We start from the raw sequence: 21,172 nt of genomic DNA on the forward strand, positions 1-21,172 counted from the left end.
CAGAACGAGCCACATTTATTTTAGAGTGCTGAGGGCAGACTAACTCATCAGTCATATCCTTTTCAAGACTTCACAAGTGCACCATTCCCATTAATGCTAAATGCAAATTATCTGTCGGAGCTGACAGCAGTCAGTGTGATACGGTGAGATGGCAACAAACGCAGGGATCATGCGGCTAATTTGACGATGGTCTCCGTGGCAGCTCATCTTTGTGCCTGCTGCCTTTGATGCAGCCCCACTGGATGCTAAACAATATGAGCAAATGGATCAGCTGATGGCAAAGTGGCATGACAAAGTATGGAAATGACACACAGTAACCACACACACACGCTCACAGCGGGTGACTTAATCCTGTCTCTCCTGCTGGCCCTCGGGGCCCTTCTTACCAAGCAGGCGCATTCAGCACATTTCACAGTCTACCCCTTAATCCTGTTAGGAGGCTCCATTACATGTCAACAGTGGCCCACTGCTTACACCAGAGACTGTGGGTGTCTGCTTGTGTACAGTGTGTGTGTGTGTGTGTGTGTGTGTGTGTGTGTGTGTGTGTACAGTGTTTAGTACTGTATGTAGTAACAGATTCTTCATAGCAGTGTAAAAAATGCTGATCTCATTAAGTCATTTAGTGCTTAGTATCAGTCTCTTCACACAGTGTGTTTGTTATGGAGACTTTCAGGTCAAGAGGGACCAAGTTAGTGATTAAAATAATTAATATTTCCTGGACTTATTGAATTATGTGTTAGTATGTTAGTATTAGTGTAGGAACAGGTACATTCTTTTGAGCAAAAGAACCCAACAAGGGTTTTATCTTCATAGACTTGGTAGACCAATATGTTAAAAGTGTCATCTAGCCGTGAGGTTGCAGAACTGATTTCAAAATGCCTGATGAAGATCTCTGGTAGATCGAAACATTGCGCAATTAAATCTACTGGTAGCTTTTACAGAGTGTGGATCTCCAGTCTGGTTCTTCCCAGCAAGCAATAGTCATGATTTAAACGTATTGGCTATATTTAGCTCTGATTTAGTCTAGCTACACGTAACCCAATCTAGCCGATTTAATTTTGAAATTGATTAAATGTTATTTTCGCCATTGCAGATGGCGTGCGGTATGATATTCAATCACGTATGGAGAGTCAACAGTAATTAAAATATGTTTATCTCCATTTTTTGGACATGGTCTCTACATAGCCGTATAATTGATGACGTCTACACTTTGGCTATGGTTAGACGTCTACCAAATTTTCACTGACAGCCCAAATTCAGCCATGATTTAACCTAGACGTCAGGTCCTCATGTAGACGGCTATTAGATGTTTTTTTTAAACCAAAAAATGCTTGCTGGGTTGCTTTAGAACTGAAACTCCGCCCACGTGCCAAGCATGTTGGAGAACTATGCTGGCTGATGCAAGAACTGTAGAAACAACATAGCAAACTTCGTAGAAGAGGGTCAGCTCCTTAATGTAGCTATAAATGGCTCATTCACAGGTAACGAAAACACAGAAATTCATAGTTTGTTAGCAACACTAACAACATATATAATATAAAAACTAATGAATCATATTTATGAATATTATTATATACCATTTCTGCCGTTGGATGCCCCTAAATTCTACACACCTGACCTTTAACAGTTTTGTATGTGACATTCAGAGCATTAATTTAGCAGTAAACCACTGTTTGCTATTTAAAGATATAGTGGAGTAACTGTGTCTAGAGCTTTGATTCTCTTCCCAGGTTCAGACTGGGTTGAATTGAGTCACGCTACCTCTGTGTGTTGTAATCCGAGCCTTTCTGTCCGAGACAGTCCGGCTGCGCTTGCATATTGGTGCACGTGAGTCCGTGTGAGTTTGTCCCACTGGCTAGTTCATTGCTGCCACTCTGCATTGTGCTTATTTGGTGGTTACTGCTGATATCAGAATGCGTAGCTTAGCGTCCACCCTCCAGTTTCCTTCCAGGTTAACACTGTTAGCTCTGTCAGCACTGTTGCCATTGTTAGCACTGTTTATGGAGTTAGCACTGTTAGCTGCTAGCTGCCAGCTCAGCCCCCTTCATGTGGTTTAGTGGTCGATACCAATACCAAAATTTCACGATTCTTGATACCTGATGTGACACCACTGTATGTTATTCTCTTGAAATATGTTTATTGTATGCAAACACCAAGGCAAACTCTTTCTGAGTGTAAATCTTTATGATTTTAACTGGTACAACTGTGTGGCAAATAACTAGTGCTTAGCCCATCAGCTCCATGCTAACACACACTGAGACTTACCATTAACAGAATTTAGCATTGTGATAATATTATCTCAACAAACAATCCCTTTTACTGCATGTGCTCAACAAAAAATGATGTATGCTCACACTAACATGCAGATATTTCCTATCCTCTGTGGAAACTAACTAATAGCTGCTGACTTTAGATCGCTAGCTTAATATTGTTATTATTATGATTCCCTTCCTGCCTGCACCCAATGACGTATTTTCCTGACTCCCATTCAGCAGGAATCCCAAAACAATGTCAGCCTCTAGCATGTACCTCCACAGCGCACAGGTGATGTTGAGGCTTTATTAAAAGGTAGCGGCCAGGTACCAAACCAAGTGGCATCCAAGATACAGCGCAGAACAAATGCAAATATAGCGAGACAAAACCCCAAATTAGAGTGAAACTGGTGTTGGCTTTTAGTTTCACTTTACTGGCAAGCGTGTTTACAATCGCTAACCGACAGTCCTGCACTATATACCTCTGAATTATGAGCAGTAAAGTGAAGTTTTTGTCCTGTTTCTCCTTGACACATCTCCAAATCACTGCAGCAAAACATCCACAAGGCCCACGTGCATCTCTCCAGTTGACATCATATTTACTGTAGCAAGAAGACAAGATTAAGATATTGAGAGCTTTGAGGTGAAAATAAAATCCTTTGAGGGACGAGTCCAGACAGTTTGGTGTCTGGCGATTCCCCAAACTTGTTTCTATCATTCTCCCTCTGGGTCTGACAGCTTTACTGTTCAGCCTTTTAAAATGCATCACAGCACACTTCAGAATCGATCACTGAAGGATGGACTCTGTCAGCGAACACATACACACATGCCTAGAGATTTGGGAAATGAGACAAGCTGGGGCAATGAATTCGGCCCAGCACATTTTTTAAGAGCACACACAAACCTCACATGGCTGAAATATTATTATCAGCCAAATTTAACTTATCACAGATGTGACAGTAGGAGCATATATGTTGTCCGATAGGAGTTAGTCTGGAGACACTGTCGCCATTACATCGTTTGTCCACCAGAGAGTGATGACAAGCTTATTTTTCATTATTTTAAGACGCTAATTTCAGGGATCTTTGTCACATATTGTTGCTGTTTGTGGACTGAATATCAGCCAACATGTCGTTATCAGATTACTAAAATATAATTCCAGTATCCGTTGAGCCCTGATGCTTAAACACACATCTCTCTTCTTCCTTCCTTCCTCCATTCCTCTTCTGCCTGTTTCCGCTTATCTCTCTTTTCTTTATTCACCATTAGCAGCATCCTATCTCCCTCTCTACTTCTCTCCCCATCCCACTTCTCTTTTCCTATTAATCTTTTCTGCATTCTCTCCCTCTTTCAGGATTAGTGGCGCCCGAGGCCGCTGGGTTATTTGTTTCGATGGGCCGAATTCCCAGACAGCAGATTTAGAGCATGGCAGGGAAGGGTGAGGAGGTTAGAGGGGGACACAGGCTGGTTCTGTGGCCCCTCATGGTAGAGAATGACGTTAGCACAGCCGGGGTGAGAGGTTTGGCTCCTACTGGGACCGGCCGTGCAAAAAACAAAATGCACGCAGCGGTTCTGTAAGGAGCTTTGGATGAAATCGTCTGCCAAATGACACATGAATGTTACGTTCCCAGGGACAGGGAGAGCTGTAATCCGCCACTCAAACACATCCTAAACTCAGCCAATGATCCAGTTATTACACATGAGGATATCATTTGTAAGCTGCAAGCAGCTGGGAGAGACTGAACTTGCTGTAGAGCAGAGAAAGCGCTGATAGATTTGAGAGTCTAGACAGAAACACAGAACAGTGTGTACAAGTGCAAAAAGTTGAATGTAGAAATTACACATATTTAGCCACATATTTACGGGCGGGTTATAATTTCTTGTTATTCCCATGGGCTTGAATCGGGTCAGGTTCAACTTACCTGTGACAGAACAGCGGAGCAATAGGTGCAATATATTGGAGAACTGAGGGAGAGAAAGTGAGAGCCTGCACAAAAGACAGACAGAAAACGGTGCACTAGACGCACCAAGGGGCATAACCTGCTGTGCCGAATGTGTCGTGCATGTGACAACAGACTATCAAAACAAGGAAGAAAAGAAGAAGCGGTGTCTGGGCTCAGCCTCAGAGATAGGGCAAGGAGCTTGGAGTCGAGCTACTGCTTCTTTGCATTGAAAGGGGTCACTTGAGGTGGTTTGAGCATCTGATCAGGGTCCTCCACTGGTAGGAGCACGCTGGAGAGATTACATTTCTCATCTGGCCTGGGAACTCCCCAGGATCCTCCAGGAGGAGCTGGAAAGCATTGCTGGGGAGAGGGACGTCTGGGGCGCTTTGCTTGGCCTGCTGCCCCTGCGATCTGGCCATGGATGAGTGGAGAAGAAAAAGGATGGAGTGGGAGAAGTGGTGTGAGGAAACACACCAGCCCTCAGCTTTTATTTGGGCTAACTTTAGTTTGGCCTCTGGCCCAAATCTGCTGCCGTGGGTCTGGCTTGGACAGAAACTGTGCGGGTTCATGTTAGGTTGGGCCTGATTTTGTTGGGCCTGATCAGAGCTGTAATTGTGACGTGCCTATCAACAGCTGAGATGCACATACATCTATGTGGCGTAGCTTACAGCATATTGTTCCATATCCCCTGAGTCTGTTCACAGCAGATGCTGCGCGCTGAGTTCAACTACACAAGTGAAAACAGTCAGAGCACCACTTGTCTCAAGTGTGATAATGCTCCATAGAAATATAAACACGATAAGGAAAATGTTGAGGCACTAATTAAGCCGACTCTATCTTCCTCTCCTTCTCTCAGCAGGTTTATTTCCTTTAACAAACAACAATAACATGCTTGTGTCTTTAGAAGGCCTGGTGGCTACAGCCTTGTCTTTCATCCCTGTCTGTGGATGAAAGCAGCGGAGGAAGATGATTATCATAAACTGCAGAGTTTTATCTGTGAGGGCGGCTGGCCGTCTCCTCTGATGGGTCATTTGGATCCTGTCCCTGCTTGATGACATCAGCAGCAGGATTGCTAATAAAACGCAATGGAGTTTGTTAAGGGCCTCGGGGCGGCCAGAAGACAGGCCACGAATCAGTGGAGGGCGTTTATGATGACTGGGCGGATATGACTACACACACCATGACCCAACACACACACACAAATACCCAAGGGATACCTTCTTTATTTATCGACACAAACACTGTTAGTCTGAGGTGAAATCATGAGAGGCTGGACTCTCCTCTCTCATGATTTTGTGTCTAAGTGACTCATAGGAACAACCGTTTTTGTCCAGTATTGAGAGAGAGTGCTGCAGCAGGCAGACAAGTTGTAATGTAACCACTCGGGGCAGGTGTGCCCGTCAACTTAGGTCCAATAAAAGTGCTTGTTCATGTTGTTATTATGAGTGTCTGGCAACATTAGAGAAAGAACCATACAGAGAAATGAAGCATTTTTCCTTACTCATCGCTTGTTCCTGTTTGTTTTGTGCTCAAGTCTCGGTAAAGGACTAAAATCTATCAAGAGGTGACTTGTTGCAGGAAGGAAACAATGGAAATGTCAGTGAGAGTTGGAGAGACAGATGCCAGTTATAGTTTTTTGTGTTGGAGTACAGAGAGTGAATCCTACTGGATGAATGAAGGATTTGTCATGTTGGATATTTAGCTGATTTCAACAATGTGAAAAGTCAGCAAAATCCGAGACTTGGATCCAAAACAAACAGGGACGAACAAAAGGTACAGAAAAATGTTTCAGGGTTGTTTTCATAATGTTGTCAGACACTCACAATAACAATTAGTGGTCAAAACAAGCACTTTTGATAAACCTCAACTGACTGGGAGTACCTGCAGAGTGGTTGCATTTCAGCCTTTTTCATTTCTGCCAGCTGCAGCACTCTCTCTCAGTATTGGACCAATTTAAAAAAAAAAAAAAAAAATTGTTTCTACAAGTCACTCAGACACAAGAACATGAGAAAATGTGGCCCAGATTGAAAAATACTGGAGTTCCCCTTTATGAATTACAGTCACTGCCCTGGTTGAATCTAAACTGAATATTAAAGTAGATGCCTTTGCCTTTTGCTTAAATGGGATTTACACTTACATACGTGCACCTCCCCAGAAATGTAGCTATGCATCACGATGCAGACCTGTCTATTTTTGTAAGCTGAAACCATTTCCCTCAGTGGAAACAAAGCTTTTATTCATTTTTATTTCACAGATAAGAAACAATAAATTGTGAAGACAATAAAGCCTCCACAAAAATAGCATTTTAAGTCTTGTGTGTGATTTTTAACATGTTAAATTTGTTTGGAAAACGTGTTTAGTATAAGACAGTTGTTTTGTCAGTGAATCTTTTGAGCTGTAATGGAGCAGAATTTTGTAAAGATACCTTTTTTAAATGGTACCTGGTTTTATATGAGCAGAGGAAATCTCCGCTAGCCACTACGCTAATTTATATAATGTAAAATGCTATAGGCTTGTGCTAAAAACATTAGCATGTTGTATTTGTGGGGAAAATGTGTCCAGATAAAGACAAGTGTTTGAAGCCAACTGTCCCTATTAAGTCACGTTTATTGTGTATTTTGAATCAACTAAACTTTACAGTACACCTATTGTCTTTTTCATCCACTCTCATCCCCCTGACTCATATGTTTTCTTTCCCACTCATGCTCATCATATTGTATCTCTGCATTGCTCCCTCCCTCCCTCCCCTCGTCTGTATCTTTATTTGTCCCGTGTTTAACTCCACAGTTTGACCTCCAACTCCTCTGTAAGATGTCCCACTGGCTGCTTAAGCATTCTGCAAACACCACCATGTGTTATTGCTCCCTCTCACTTTGTGAGACAGCAGGAATTTTCCATAGATCTGGTCTCTCTATAAAACTGCTCAGCCCTGACAGATTGTGTTGATGAATCAGCCTCTGTCGGCCCTGTATTGAAGTGCTTTTCTCTGTGGCACTGCTCTCCCTGGCTGCTGTCTGCAAGTTGTACAACTCCCTCTTTGTGCATTTATCCCACGACTGTCCTTCAGAAGTGAAATGTACATTGCAAAAGTGGAACTTGAACATCTTGTCGGTGGTTTTTCTTTAGTTTTCTCACAACCTGGATCAGAATTTAAGGTAAGCATGCAGACAGTTTTGTGAAGTGGAAGGGCATCTTTGATTCACCAGTCTGCTGGCAGTCTGGTATTTAGACTTGGGTCAGCTTTTCTTGAACATCCTGCAGTAAAACTAAAAACAAATACCATCATCCCTCAATAAGCTCACATACTGTATGATACGGGATGTCCCCAATTAACACTATGTTTACACTGGATGCTGAAGCACCCAAATATGTCAGCTTTATGCAGCCACTCGTCAGCAGTCGCCTGGCTGTCCACAGCAGAAACACATTTCTCTGTGCAGCTCATAAAGCTCTTTGGCTCCTCTGCACTTTTCTAATCACATGTCGAGCTCTGTCTGTGTTTGCTCTTGTGTGTGTCCATGCTTCCTTCGCTCTGTTTAGATACCACTGACAAATATGGGGGAGCACGGGGTGCATATTTTCCTATTTATCATAATCAGATCATTTATATCATATCTAGTACATCCTTTGTGTGTTTCTTGCTAGACTCATTTGCGGTGCACGGGAAAAAATTAGTATGTCCCAAGTATGTCAAATGCAGTATGCCAAAAATACCAGGATGTTCTACTACATCCAGCCGGACTTGGCAGTACAAGCCAGCATGCTTCACTGGCTATTCTGACCCACAATCCTCTGCACAGCAGCTGATATGTCAAATTGACTGAGCTGCAAACAGACGACAGCTGATTGAAAGCTGATTGACGGCTGTCAGAAGTTGCAGTGACGGATGACAGCGCGTTAAGTAACTGATGACCAGTCAAAGAGTACTAATATTGCAGTGGTTAGCATTGTCGCCTCACAGCAAGAGGGTTCCTGGTTTGAACAAGGGGTGGGGGAGCCCTTCTGTGCAGAGTTTGCATGTTCTTCCCATGTCAGCGTGGGTTTTCTCTGCGTACTCCAGCTTCCTCCCACACTCACAGACATGCAGGTTAAGCCTAGTTCACATTACACGATTTTCACCCTGATTTTGCATCGCAGAGACAGTCGTAATCTTTTGAGTGTTCATACCTGGCAACGTGTGTTTCTGTTAGCAGGTGTCTCGCCAACTGCGTTACGACCTGTGTGTGCACACCATAACATTTCTCCACCGAGCCCTCGCCGTCAGAGCTCCAGATAACGTGGTGCTGTCACCAAACTTGGAGACGACACATTGTAAAGGCATTGATATTCTTTATTATCCTGGGTCCAAACACAACGCGCTCCCCGTGATCCTGTGGATGCCGCCATTGTTGTTGTTGCTTGCCAGCCGGCTTGTCAGTGTTGCCAGATCTTGGGAGAGAAACAAGCACCCAGGGCTATGGAAACGAGCCCAAAAGAAGCAATTGCTGTCCGACATACTATCATGCGTTTTTAAATAACTTATTAGACGGATATATATAGAGTAAGGTGACGTTTAGAGAGCAAGCCCAAATAAGTAACTCCATAAGAAACAAGCCCAAAATCGCGGCTAATAAGCGGACCTGGCAAGTGGCAACACTGGGGCTTGTCCTCTTCACATTTCACCCGTCCTCCTGCGTACTGACATGGGACGTATCCCACTTCTCATTGGCTGATGCTCTTTGTCAGTCATGTCACACTTCTCCAGTTTTCTAGCATGCCAGATATCCAGTCCCAGTCTCAGAGTAGGGGGCGACTTGCTCGTAGGCTTGTTCACACGAGGACTCGTCATGGCAGACTATCTGCCGACTCACCTCCGACCCAAGGTGGCTCTCAAGAGCCTCTGTGACGTCAAAATCAAGGTGAAAATTGTGTAATGTGAGCTAGGCTTTACTTGGTGACTCTAAATTGTCCGTAGGTGTGAATGTGAGTGTTAATGGTTGTCTGTCTCTATGTGTCAGCCCTGTGATCGTCTGGTGACCTGTCCAGGGTGAATCCTGCCTCTCACCCAATTTCAGCCCCTAATCTTGAGTTTTTTTCTGGTTAAATAAAAGTCAAATAAAATGACCATATGTTCCTGCAACTGTGATGATTCAACCATGAGATCGGCAGTCGAGTCAGGCCCCTTGAATCAAATCGTCAAAAACTCCATCCTGCTTTTTACCGTGGATTTTTTTTTTCCATTTAGGTAGAGAGTAACACCAGATTTTTGCTTTTCTAAATCATAAATGCAGCAGATGTTTCACATTATTCAATAAAAACACAGCCGAGATTGACACCCAGTTTTATTTTGAAATGTAACAATACTGAAGCGAAGAAGGTGAAGCATCAAGTGGTATGTCACTATAATGATTTGGTAAACACTCTTCTGAGTTATAATTATAATTTTTGTTGTCAGTTTGCTGTATTTATTTGTCAGCTCCATTTTTGTCTCTCGGCGCCACTTGGGGATTAAGATATTTTTTTCAGGGACCTGGCTCATGGGATACATATTTTCATCAGTGTGACTGCTGTGTGCTCGTCAGCTGTCAAAAAGCAGAAAGCAGCTCTTACAGAACGCGTCCTGCTGTGAATGTCATGTTTACTTCTGAGGTTTGAAAGCCATGCTGTGAATAATTAGATTTTTAAAATAAGATTTCATGTTTTGTTTGGACATAAATGTGACACCTTTGTAAAAAAATCCTATTTGTGTGGGTTTATTTCACTCTGCAGGTGTCTCACATAAAAACTCAGCCTGAGTAACACAGATTGTACATTCAAGCAAAGAAATGGCAGCAAGATAGAAAATATATATATATGTCTGCTTTCTGTTTATGAAAATGGCGGTAAAAATTGTGCTCAGCGGCCACTTTGTTAGGTACACGGTCAGCAGCAATACTCAGGTAGGCTGTGGTGTTTCAACCATGCTCAGTTGGTACTAAGAAAATCTCCCCCACACCATTACACCACCAGCAGCAGCCTGAACCGTTGATACAAGGCAGGATGGATTCATGACGCCAAATTCTGATCCTACAATCTGAATGTGGCAGCAGAAATCCAGACTCATCAGACCAGGCAACGTTTTTCCAATCTTCTATTGTCCAGTTTTGGTGAGCCTGTGTGAACTGTAGCCTCAGTTTCCTGTTGGTAGCTGACAGGAGTGGCACCTGGTGTGGTCTTCTGCTGCTGTAGCCCATCTGCTTCAAGGTTGGACGGGTTGTTGGTTCAGAGATGGTCTTCTGCAGACCTTGGTTGTAACCAGTGGTTATTTGACTTCCTGTTGCCTTTCTATCATCTTGAACCAGTCTGGCCATTCTCCTCTGACCTCTGGCATCAACAAGGCATTTTCACCTAGAGAACTGCCGCTCACTGGATATTTCCTCTTTCACAGACCATCCTCTGTAAACCCTAGAAATGGTTGTGTGTGACAGTAGATCAGCAATTTCTGACAGACCAGTCCGTCTGGCACCAACAACCATGCCACGTTCAAAGTCACTTAAATCACCTTTCTTCCTCATTCTGATGCTCAGGTTGAACTTCAGCAGGTCATCTTGATCATGTCTACATACCTAAATGCATTGAGCTGCTCAGCCTCCCCTTGACCCTGAATAAGAAAAGCAGTTACAGATAATTGACATTCAGACAACTTTATTAATCCCACTAGGGGCAGTTTGTTTGAACAGCTTGCCTTGCAAACATACTATAACATAACATACAGTAACATGTAGACTAGTCTGAGTGGGCGGAAGTTCGCTGTATAGATCAGCCTCTCATTGGGTGGAATGAGCCACCTGCTGAAGTCCCACCCTACCACCTCTGGTTGCAGTTTTAAACACGTCCTTTACTAACTTTTGCGGTGTTTGATCTTGCGGGGATGTAGCCATTTTTCTGCCATGGTTCGCGTCCTGTAGGTGATATTTTTGTGGGTGTGTTACACCAAAACCTGTTTCCCCCGGCAATATTTTTGCAAGAGCACCGTTGCTGTGGCACCGCCCAGAACGATTGTGATTGGTTGAAGGAAATACAAGCAGCCGGGGCGTTTTTTTCCTCCAATCTTAAAGTGAGAGTCGGGCCAGCCAGACCTTTCTTTTCTTGAGAAAGGTCTGGTGAGCGAGACTACATGTAGACACAAATAAATGAGTAATAGAATAAGGAGTTCAGTGGAATAAAGGAATCAATTAATAAAAGTCAGTCGACAGATTATCATAAAAGTAAGGAAAAACAAAAATTTACAGAGAATTTAAAGACGAATAGCAGAAGGGAATAAAAGATTCTGAAAACCAGTTGGTACAGGAAAATAGGCAAGGCAAGGAAAGTTTATTTGTAGAGCACAATTCGTACACAAAGTAATTCAAAGTGCTTTACAGAACAAGAAAATGCATTAAAAATAGATGGATGTTAATTTGAAACTTAAATTCACTTGGGGAATTTAGCTGAAAGGAAACTCAATTGTCCTACTGGATGATTCATTGAGCTGCCACAAATCTGTGCTGGCCTTTTATTTAACAAATAACCATTGCAAATTTTCATCTAGGACTCAGAAATTTGCATTAACTAACAATTATTTTCATTTTTTGATTAATCGGTTGATTATTTTCTCGATTAATTGATCAGTTTTTGGTCCATAAAATGTCACTAAATGGTGAAAAATGTCTTTAAAATTTCCATAACCCAAAGATATTCAGTTTACTGTCATAGAGGAGTAAAGAAACTAGGGGCAAAAATCACATTTAAGAAGCCAGAATAAGAAAATAACGACTTTTTTCTTACAGATTAATCTCTGATGAATTTATTTAGCGATTGATTTATTAGTTGACAACTGATTGATTAATCTTTACAGCTCTTTTTGCATTGCTGCCGGTATGAATAGTTTTAATGTGAAATATTAGCAGGTAGATATTTTGCATTTTCCTGTTGTTTATTCGTCCTGAGTTGTCTGTCTTCAACAGTTTCACATTTTCCACAGTCACATTTTCAGATTTCAGCGTATGCTTGTATGCAGCGAGTTGAGCAGCAGAATAACCTTAGTTTGCTTTTATCTCTTTGATTGGCACGCTGAGGAAAGAACAAGGGCCTCAGCAGATTTTTGTGATCCTTCATCTGTCAGACAAGTGCAGGAACTTGTGTAATCTCAAAACGAACACATGTCCATTTCTGTCCTTCACTCCGTATAAATTAGACGCCAGTCACGATAATAGAAACCCAACTCTGACTGTGTACTGTGGTATCTCACTCTGCTCACTCGCTGCGGTTTGACCTCCAAGCTTTTCTTCCAGACATCTCGGTGGTATTCTGCAACATTTCATATTACTGCAGCACAGTTTGAAGGAAGGTTTTTGCATATATTAGTCTGCCAGTCTCCTCCATAAATCTGCTCGGCTCTGACACTCTGTGACCATCATTTAGCAATCGTTTGTCTCCTGACATCTCACTCTGCCTTATTTGCCTTCATCCTACATTTGTTTTGGTGGTTGGCAGTTGTTTTATGCTTGTACCTGTCGGCTGTGAGAAGAATATTAATCAGGGGAGGGTTGATGGACTGCAGAATATTTCAGGTGAATGCGTTAAAAGGAAAGTAAACCAGTCTTTAAGTTAACCGTCTCCTTTTCTCTTCTCCTCCCTCTCCAGGTATTTAAGATGAAGGCGGTCCAGCTAGCAGAGAAGCTGCTTCCTGCCTTTAACACCCCCACAGGAATCCCCTGGGCCATGGTCAACCTTAAGAGGTCAGTGACACTGAAATCCACCCCCTTCATCCAGCAGCTGAGATGAATATAAAGTGAGATGTGCCACTCAACCTCACTGACAGTTAAACAACTTGATGGGCAGATTGTTTTTGTCAGTTTCAGCCTTTTTCTTCTTTACTGTTTCTTCCTAAAGACAAAAAATGTCTCACTGTATATTAGTAAATTTTATACCCACAATAATAGATTTGTTGGTCACTTTGGGGCAGTGGAGACTGTGAACACAACACTGACATTACAGCATCTTATATTGAAACAGCAAGCTTGTTAGCAAGCAGTTGTAGACTTACACATCCAGCAGATTCAGAGAAACATTATCATTCATATGGAGTCATGTTTGTGTCCACCTGATGATTGTAAGTCTACAAACATCTGAGAAAATACCTGTCTCTTTAGCAGTAGTCTAACTCACCAGATACAGGTGGTTAATAGCTGACTACATCTGCTATAAACCTGCAATTTAGCTGAAAATGTATAACAATTTGAAGATTTGACTCCATCTCACTCACAGGACTCTCCAGGTTGCAGGGTAGAGCTTAATTGTCAATATTCTTCCCCTGGCAGCGGCATGCGCCAGTGACAGTGACTAAAGTAATGTACCTGTTCGTTCCACTTCAAACAAGCTTTAGATATCTGCTTTATTTTACTGTTTCATGTTCACTATCCACCGTATTAGAAGTTGTGCAAAGTTGCTGCTAGAAAACTCAACATTTCTTTATTTTGCTGCTTCACAATAAAAGGTATTACATAATAAAATAATGGGGGACTTTTATTGTGAAGAGTCTACAGGAAATTAAATGTGTTATTACTGAATTAGCTGAACTTTGTTAGCGGCTTTTCTTCAATAAAGACAAGACTAATAATACAGCAGGGAGGAAAGTGAAATCAGAAACAGCCACAGTGAGATGCTGATGAAGAGCTACAGACGACAGGCTCTTACTGCACCTCTGCAAACAGCTCTCCTCCAACAGGTAAACTAAAACACATGCAGCAAAAATAACAGGGGACTTTAGCCACGGAGCAGCACTCCGATTTAAACGTCATCTCTCAAGACAAGTTGTCATCAGTTAAAGACACAACTTCAAGTAGGTATCCCTGTTGTAATGGAGACGCAAATCCCTGCAGTGCTGGGCTGACGGCCCAAACCAAACCAAACCAAACCAAACCAAGCCAAGCCAGCACATAACTGTCAAAAAGGGGTATTTGTAGATCTGAGAGGAAGTCCTGACTCAGGTGCAGTGGTGGAGGAAGTATTCAGATCTTTTGCTTGAGAGAAAATGCTGATACCACTGTGTACAAATACTGTTTCAAGTGAAAGTTCTGCATTGCAAAAGCTTACTTAGGTAAAAGTACAAAATTATTAGCATCATAATGTTTGCAAAAGTATTGAAATGCTTTAAATACCATATATTGTAAATACAATGTATATCTGCCTCATAAATGGCTGTTACTCAGAGTCCCTCGCAGATACATTCTTCATGTTACTATACTGCAGCAACTCGTCTCCAGATGTCTTTTTAAATTCAGTCTGCCCACACAGGTGTTTGGACTTTTGTAGCCTGATTAGACCTCTTCACAGGACTGTGTGGGTGTGTACAAACTGTGCTCTCACTTTCATCACTGGTCATTACATAATCTGGTGCCCTTGTGTTTTTCCCAGCGTCGCTTCAGTCAACTTCAACCTGAGAAGCATTGCATCAATTTAATAAGAAGCAGAAAAACAGTGTTAGAGGAGTGTTAAATTAAACTTGTAGAAACCTGTAGTCACCCTGTTGACCTGCGGTTTGTAACAATGGTCAAGTTTCCTGTTGTAGCCTCAGCCTCAAGTCTAACATTACCATAGCGTTTCTGTGTGTGTACTTTCTATCTCCCTCTATTCCTCGCTGCTCTCCTTGTTGAAGAGGTGTGTTTTACAAGAGTGCCTCTATTAAGACATATTCGTAAGAGAGCAGACGCTTTTAAGTTTTGTCTTATGGCCAGTCCAAACTAAAGGCATTTTTAGAAGTGTTTTAGACATCCATAACTCGCCCATCTCACAGACCAGATGTGCCTCCATTTTATTAAATCCATGAAGACAGGTCTCATGGAGACAACCAAGATTTTTTTCTATCTATCTTTTTCTATCTATTTTTGTCAAGTTTAGTGAAGCATAATTTGTGTAGACAGCTCATTATTTGAGCATGAGTATTTCACTGATGGTCTTTTCATAAAACTAGGATGTCTATACAGTAAAAAGACACAAATAGTTTTGACATTGGTGCTACATGGTCAGAGAAAAGAAAGGAAAAAGGACTGTGGTATTTGCTCATGAGGTACGCAACCTACATCTACCAGAATGCACTGTGCTGCACCGGATTAATAAGTGCTCCTGCTGGTGGGTGATGTAGCTAAGGCTGCCCCTCAGTAGTTGACCAAACGTTAGTCGACCAGAAAGGTCATTCGTCAGCAAGATTTCATTGGTCGCTTAGTCGCAAACTCTATTAGAGCTGCACCTTGTCAAATTAAATCAAACCTATATGACTGGACCATGTGTGAATTTAATTTGAAAGGACAGACACAGGAAGTGACCACGCTCAGCAGTCAGACAGGAGTCAGGGTAATTTCCAGGGCTGGTACCTGCGGTTATTCCACAGGCTAGTTAATAACATGTCGGGCAGGAAATCCAAAGTGTGGGATCATTTTGAGAAGGTGAAGGACGAACCCAAGGTGATATGTAAACTCATCTTCATTGGTCGACTACAAACATGACGTATCATCTGAAACATGGAAGTAGCTACATGCCCATTAGCCCACAGTGTCATTAACAGGCGGCTCGCTCAGTGTGTGACGTGCACTTGTAGATAAAATATAGGCCTATATTAATGAAGGTTCATTAGTACGGTTTTGTATTTCTCTGTAATGTAGCACAGTGTTAACAATGTTACTGATACTATTCTTTCTCACACCTTCAACTCAAACCACCAAAATATATCATTTAATAATTAAATTGATATCAAACATGCAGGCGACCAGTCGATTAATGGCCCTCAATGACGACTATTGGTCGACTAGGAAAATTTTTCACACGACAATGCAGCATTTCAATCTGTAGTCCAAGCAACAGCCCTTGAGTTGGTCAAAATCCACCTGGTAGATGAGCAGGGAGATCTGGGTGCTGGTTAGCTGGAGGGACATTTACCCCAGAGTTCATTCACACATTCTACCCATATTGATATGATACAAGGCTGGTTAAAATTCTCCAAAGTATCCCTTTAAAATCCCACAAATATTCCACTGTGTATGCGTCGTGAACTTATTAACTGTATCTACATTGATTGATCAAAGCTCTCCGTCTTTCTGTGAGCTGTGAGTTATTCCTCTCGCTCACTGCAGTGGGCGGAGAAATACAATCAATGCATCAATACATGAAATGACGGCTGATTTCTTCCCACAGAGCCGACGTGAAAACTATTTTGGGTCAGTAAATTTCTGCTGTCAGTTTAGTGAAGGCAGGTTAGCGCCGTCCACTCAGCTCCCCAGGAGCTGCAGCTGACAGACGGCTGAGACATTGTTGGACTGGATGACAGGACGCTTACACTCCGCTCACGTCTGGCTTCGAGTGGGGATTTCCTGTCAGTCTCTCAAAAGACAAACAAACAAAAACACCCAAGAAAATGCAACTACACACACAAATACCAGAAGAATAATGGCATGGACAGAAATTTAGTCTAAATACACACCCATACAACATATCGCTCTCTTTTTTAGCTTGTTCAGACAACGACAGACACTTCCTCCTCACATACAGGTTGCAGCCCATTAATGTTACATGCACTCATTTAAAATTAAACCAGTTCCAGATGCCTCCTGTGCCACATATGGTCCCGTGTAAATGTGACCGAGACGTTCTACTGAACTGGTGCTGAACCTGTTGCAGCCAGTCCAGCACCAACACTGAGTGTGTGTGTGTTTCACTAGACTGAAAGTTATGTTTTCTGGTTTGATGGTGTTGTAAAGATGAGGAGTCCAGCCAGGAAAAGTGCACTAGTATCTTAATGTCTTACATTTAGGGAGAATTACGGATGCTGTGATGTTTAAATCCCTGTTCAAACATTATTATTTACAGCGATTCAGTTTTCTGTAAATTATTTATTAGAAAATCAAACCACAGATGACTTAAAATTGCAGTTATCAAGATTCCTGTTTTTGATCTTTCTTCTTCATTTCACTATTTGCTCAGTTTTAGATGCTAGAGGCTCGTAGTTGGTGCTTTTTTTTTTTATTTAATTTCAGCACAGAAAGACCCTATTTCAGGCTAGGAAAGGAGTCTTGACAGGCAGAAATCTCACAACCTGACGTAAGTCATCTATTTATCCATCCATCATCTGTCTATGGGACAGTTACAGCCTTTATTACTCTTTTTATATTGGGTTTGTAGAATTGTTGTTTCTTTTCTTTCCACCTTCCTCTCTCCTCCTTATTGTCTTGCTCTCCATTACATCTGTTTCTCACCCTCCACAACCAACTCTGTTCTCCCCTTGCCCTCTCCCTCTCATCACCACTTTCATCTCAAACAAAAAGAGAAATGCTGCTTAAGAATCTGGGAAATTTAGCTCCCTGGATTAAATGTTAGGTTACAAGCCTTGGTGTGATCCTTGACTCAGATCTGAGCTTCAAGTCCCACATTAACAAGGTGTCGAAAACATCATATTCCCACCTCAGAAACATCGCTAAGGTACAACCATTTCTAAATGTTAGAGATGCCAAGAAATTGATTCATTCTTTTATTTCAAGCCGACTCGAATATTGTAACGCCCTTTTTACAGGCCTTCCAATTAACACCACTGAGAGACTTAAGCTCATTCAAAACTCTGCAGCTCGGCTGTTAACCAGAACCAAGAGGAGAGAGCACATCAGGCCAGTCTGAGCTGCTCTGCAATGACTTCCTGTTACATGTAGAATTGATTTTAAGCTCCTCCTCCTTGTATACAAAGCCCTACATGGGCTGGGACTGAGCTACATTGCTGACTCCCTTGTTAACTATTTGCCTCCAAGAGCACTGCGATCATCTGCTGCTGGTTCCTACAGTATCAACAGCCAGGAGAAAATTAGGGATGCAGCCTTTGTCAGTGACACCCCAAATCTATGGAACACACTACCTATAGATATCAGGGAAGCTAGCTCGCTAAATATTTTTTAAAAGAAAGCTAACAACATATCTGTTCGCTTCAGCCTTTAACTAGCTCTGACTTTCCTGATACAGGTCAGAAAATCTTTCCTTTTAGGCTTCACACTGCTGCAACTCTTTTAATATGTTGTATCTTACTTGATTTTATGATTTATGGTTTGGTTTAAGTATTATTATTGTTATTATGATCTCCTCACTGTCATCTTCTCCTCTTCCTCCTTCTCTTCCAGCGGTGTTGGTCGTAACTGGGGTTGGGCGTCAGCAGGCAGCAGCATCCTGGCTGAGTTTGGGACTCTTCACATGGAGTTTGTCCACCTTACCTACCTGACAGGAAACCCTGCCTACTACCAGAAGGTAATAATTGGTTTCATATTGGGTATGCATGTCTGCATCTTCTCTCTGCTTTGTATTGTCCCTGTTTGCATACCATAGAAGAGTGGACCACTGGGCTTGGCGGAGATCTGTGCTCTCTAAGTGCACTGATTTGTACTTTAAATTAGAGAAAGTTGCATCAAAACACAGAAAGGTGATATTCTGTATACTAAAAGTAAACAGCACAGTAAAAGAAGTGGTTAAATTAATTGAGCAAGACACAGTACAAAAGTAGAGGGGCACTTGGAGAGCGTAGACCTTCGCCAAGGCCAAATGCCCGATCTCGCAATTTTAATAAAAGTGAAAAATCAGTGATTTGCATCTGCTTTCTGTAATCCTGCTGACAATCAAAACAAACTGTAAACATAATCTCCTTATTGGAGGTTATTAAAAACACGATGAAGATTTGCCATTTTTCAAGAGAAACATGCTCTGGTTTCTATAACCTTTTATGTCTGATGTTGATTTAAGGTGATGCACATCCGGAAGCTGCTTGCCAAAATGGACAGACCCAACGGGCTCTACCCAAACTACCTGAACCCTCGCACGGGTCGCTGGGGCCAACGTAAGTACACCATTTGGTTTACTTTGACATGGTCATCAAACTGACCCGGAAGGTGAAATTTTCAGTTTACTAGTCCATCTACGTCCCAACCCTCACCAATGGTCACAAGCTCTGGGTAGTGACCGAAAGAATGAGGTTGCGGATACAAGTGGCCGAAATGAGCTTCATCCGTGGGGTGTCTGGGCTCAGCCTTAGAGATAGGGTGAGGAGCTCGGACATCCGGAGGGAGCTCAGAGTAGAGCTGCTGCTAGAGCCAGGTGGGAAAAGTGTCAGAATGTTCTTGTGAGCTTTAAATGATCATGTACCCAGATGACATGAAGTGAAACAGGAGAAATCAACACAAAGTGAAGAAAAGAGAAGACGTAGGATGGATTGTCTTTAATGAGAACAAATTGAAGCGAGTAGAAGAAGATGGAAGGGAGGAACACATTATTCCCACTATATTGATTACAGTTTGGCGGTCTGCCCGGGTAAATTAACAGCTCACTGAGTGAAGTTGGAAGTGAAGTTACACACCATTCCTGCCCTGAAACCTGTCATCTCTGGTTAAAGTAATTTACGGCAAGTATATAATTAAAGCTGGTGCAGCGCATATGTGTTTGGTGGCTATACCTACAATAATTTGGTGTTTCACTCTACTTGACACGTGGTGACGAACAAACAGGCTGTTTAATTGTGGTCACACTGAATGATTGAAAGGAGAGGCAGAATAAGAAATACAACCTCAACAAACATGTGAAAACCCATTAAATATTTATGTTGTCACACCTAATGGATGTGTCAAAATATAGTTTAAAATAAGGTAGGACACTTGTTCTGAACACAGCATCATTTCAACATGTACAGCAGGTATAGACCTGCTAAGTAGCAGGTGGATTGATGTGCTGAAAGTTATCTTCGCCTTCGTCCAGTACAGTTGTCTGTCAGTACGTTGAACTGAACGCCTTGTACATTTGCGTATTTCAATTTATTCATTGTCATATACACAAAAATTACAGTGAAGCAGTTCTTGGCAGTGAAAATCTCAGATCTGAGGCTGCCTCTAACAATTTGCGTGCAAGTATGTATTAAAAGAAAATGCTGAAAAATGACAATCAAGACATAAAATAGTGCAGACGTGAATATATAGGAGTGGAATATAATGTATATGAAATAGAGTAATGTGCATTTGTGATGGACAGTAATTGCAGTATGTACTAGAAAAGTGCGCTCAGTAGAGTGCCGCGTCCCAGCCACTTAAGACAATTCTCGTAATTCCCAGCAGGCACGCCGCAGCTCGTATCAGAACCATCCAGAAGCTATAAAAATATGCATAATGTCTATTTGTGAGGGGCCGCAGTGTGTTGCACAGAGCAGGTTGAGTTCTGCTAACAGGCACTGTATGAGTTCAGTTTAGGGCTTGGTGAAACAATCCCCTGTTGTTGCACATACTGGAGACTATGAGAGGGAGTGCTAATGTCATGTGAGGGTTTCCGAGTGGGGCCCATTAGTTTAAGATTGGATTAAAAGCCCCATTGGGTCCATCAGGTGGGGACTGTCCTTTGCTGGTGTTTGGATAATAGACCCACAACACCTCCAGAGGGCTCATCACAACATCTGGTGTCCCAGTTTGGCCCCCCACTGCTTTTACTCCCGCTACCGTCGAGTCCAAGTGCTGCGGCAACAGCCTTGTACATGGGGCGCCTGCTCTACCCACTAAGCCACCAGCGCCCCAGATAGTCTGCTCTTTCTAAGGCCAAGGCTTCCTCTTCTTTGTTGCACATGTCCAACAATGTTCTGTTGTGTAAGGGTTGACTTAACCTGTTGCAGAGCTGCAGATGGGGTCCACTCATTTCCAGTAGAGTGTAGGAGCTTTTCAGCTACATGTGCGTCACGGAATTCTGTCAGTGTTAAATGAGTTATAGTTAAAGTACAATTATGAGGATAAATTTATTTTAAATGACTTAAGGGCCGTCCACACCAAGAACTATAACTATAAATATAACTATAAATAGACAGTTTTAAAAATCGTTCTAAACTCAAGTGTTCGGCAGCGTCCACACTACAACTATAACGACAATAATAGTGGTGGACGATATCGTTTGGATCACTTTCAGAGCGATGTGATGAACGATAGA

General features: G+C 42.2%; 1 protein-coding gene across 2 annotated transcripts in view; it reads left to right on the forward strand.

Moving 5' to 3' along the window:
- The window catches only part of man1a2 (mannosidase, alpha, class 1A, member 2), a 399,576-nt gene that overhangs the window by 150,308 nt on the left and 228,096 nt on the right, over positions 1–21,172 (forward strand). For both annotated transcript variants that reach the window (XR_007450829.1, XM_049595084.1), the window contains exons 7-9: positions 12,839–12,933; positions 18,349–18,472; positions 18,962–19,055. Coding sequence is in view for 1 of the 2 variants with exons in the window: in XM_049595084.1 (XP_049451041.1) it covers positions 12,839–12,933; positions 18,349–18,472; positions 18,962–19,055 (313 nt within the window). In the remaining variant the exon portion in view is untranslated. The remainder of the gene's footprint in view (positions 1–12,838; positions 12,934–18,348; positions 18,473–18,961; positions 19,056–21,172) is intronic.

This window comes from Epinephelus fuscoguttatus, linkage group LG13 (genome assembly GCF_011397635.1).
Source record: "Epinephelus fuscoguttatus linkage group LG13, E.fuscoguttatus.final_Chr_v1".
Classification (NCBI taxonomy): domain Eukaryota; kingdom Metazoa; phylum Chordata; class Actinopteri; order Perciformes; family Serranidae; genus Epinephelus; species Epinephelus fuscoguttatus.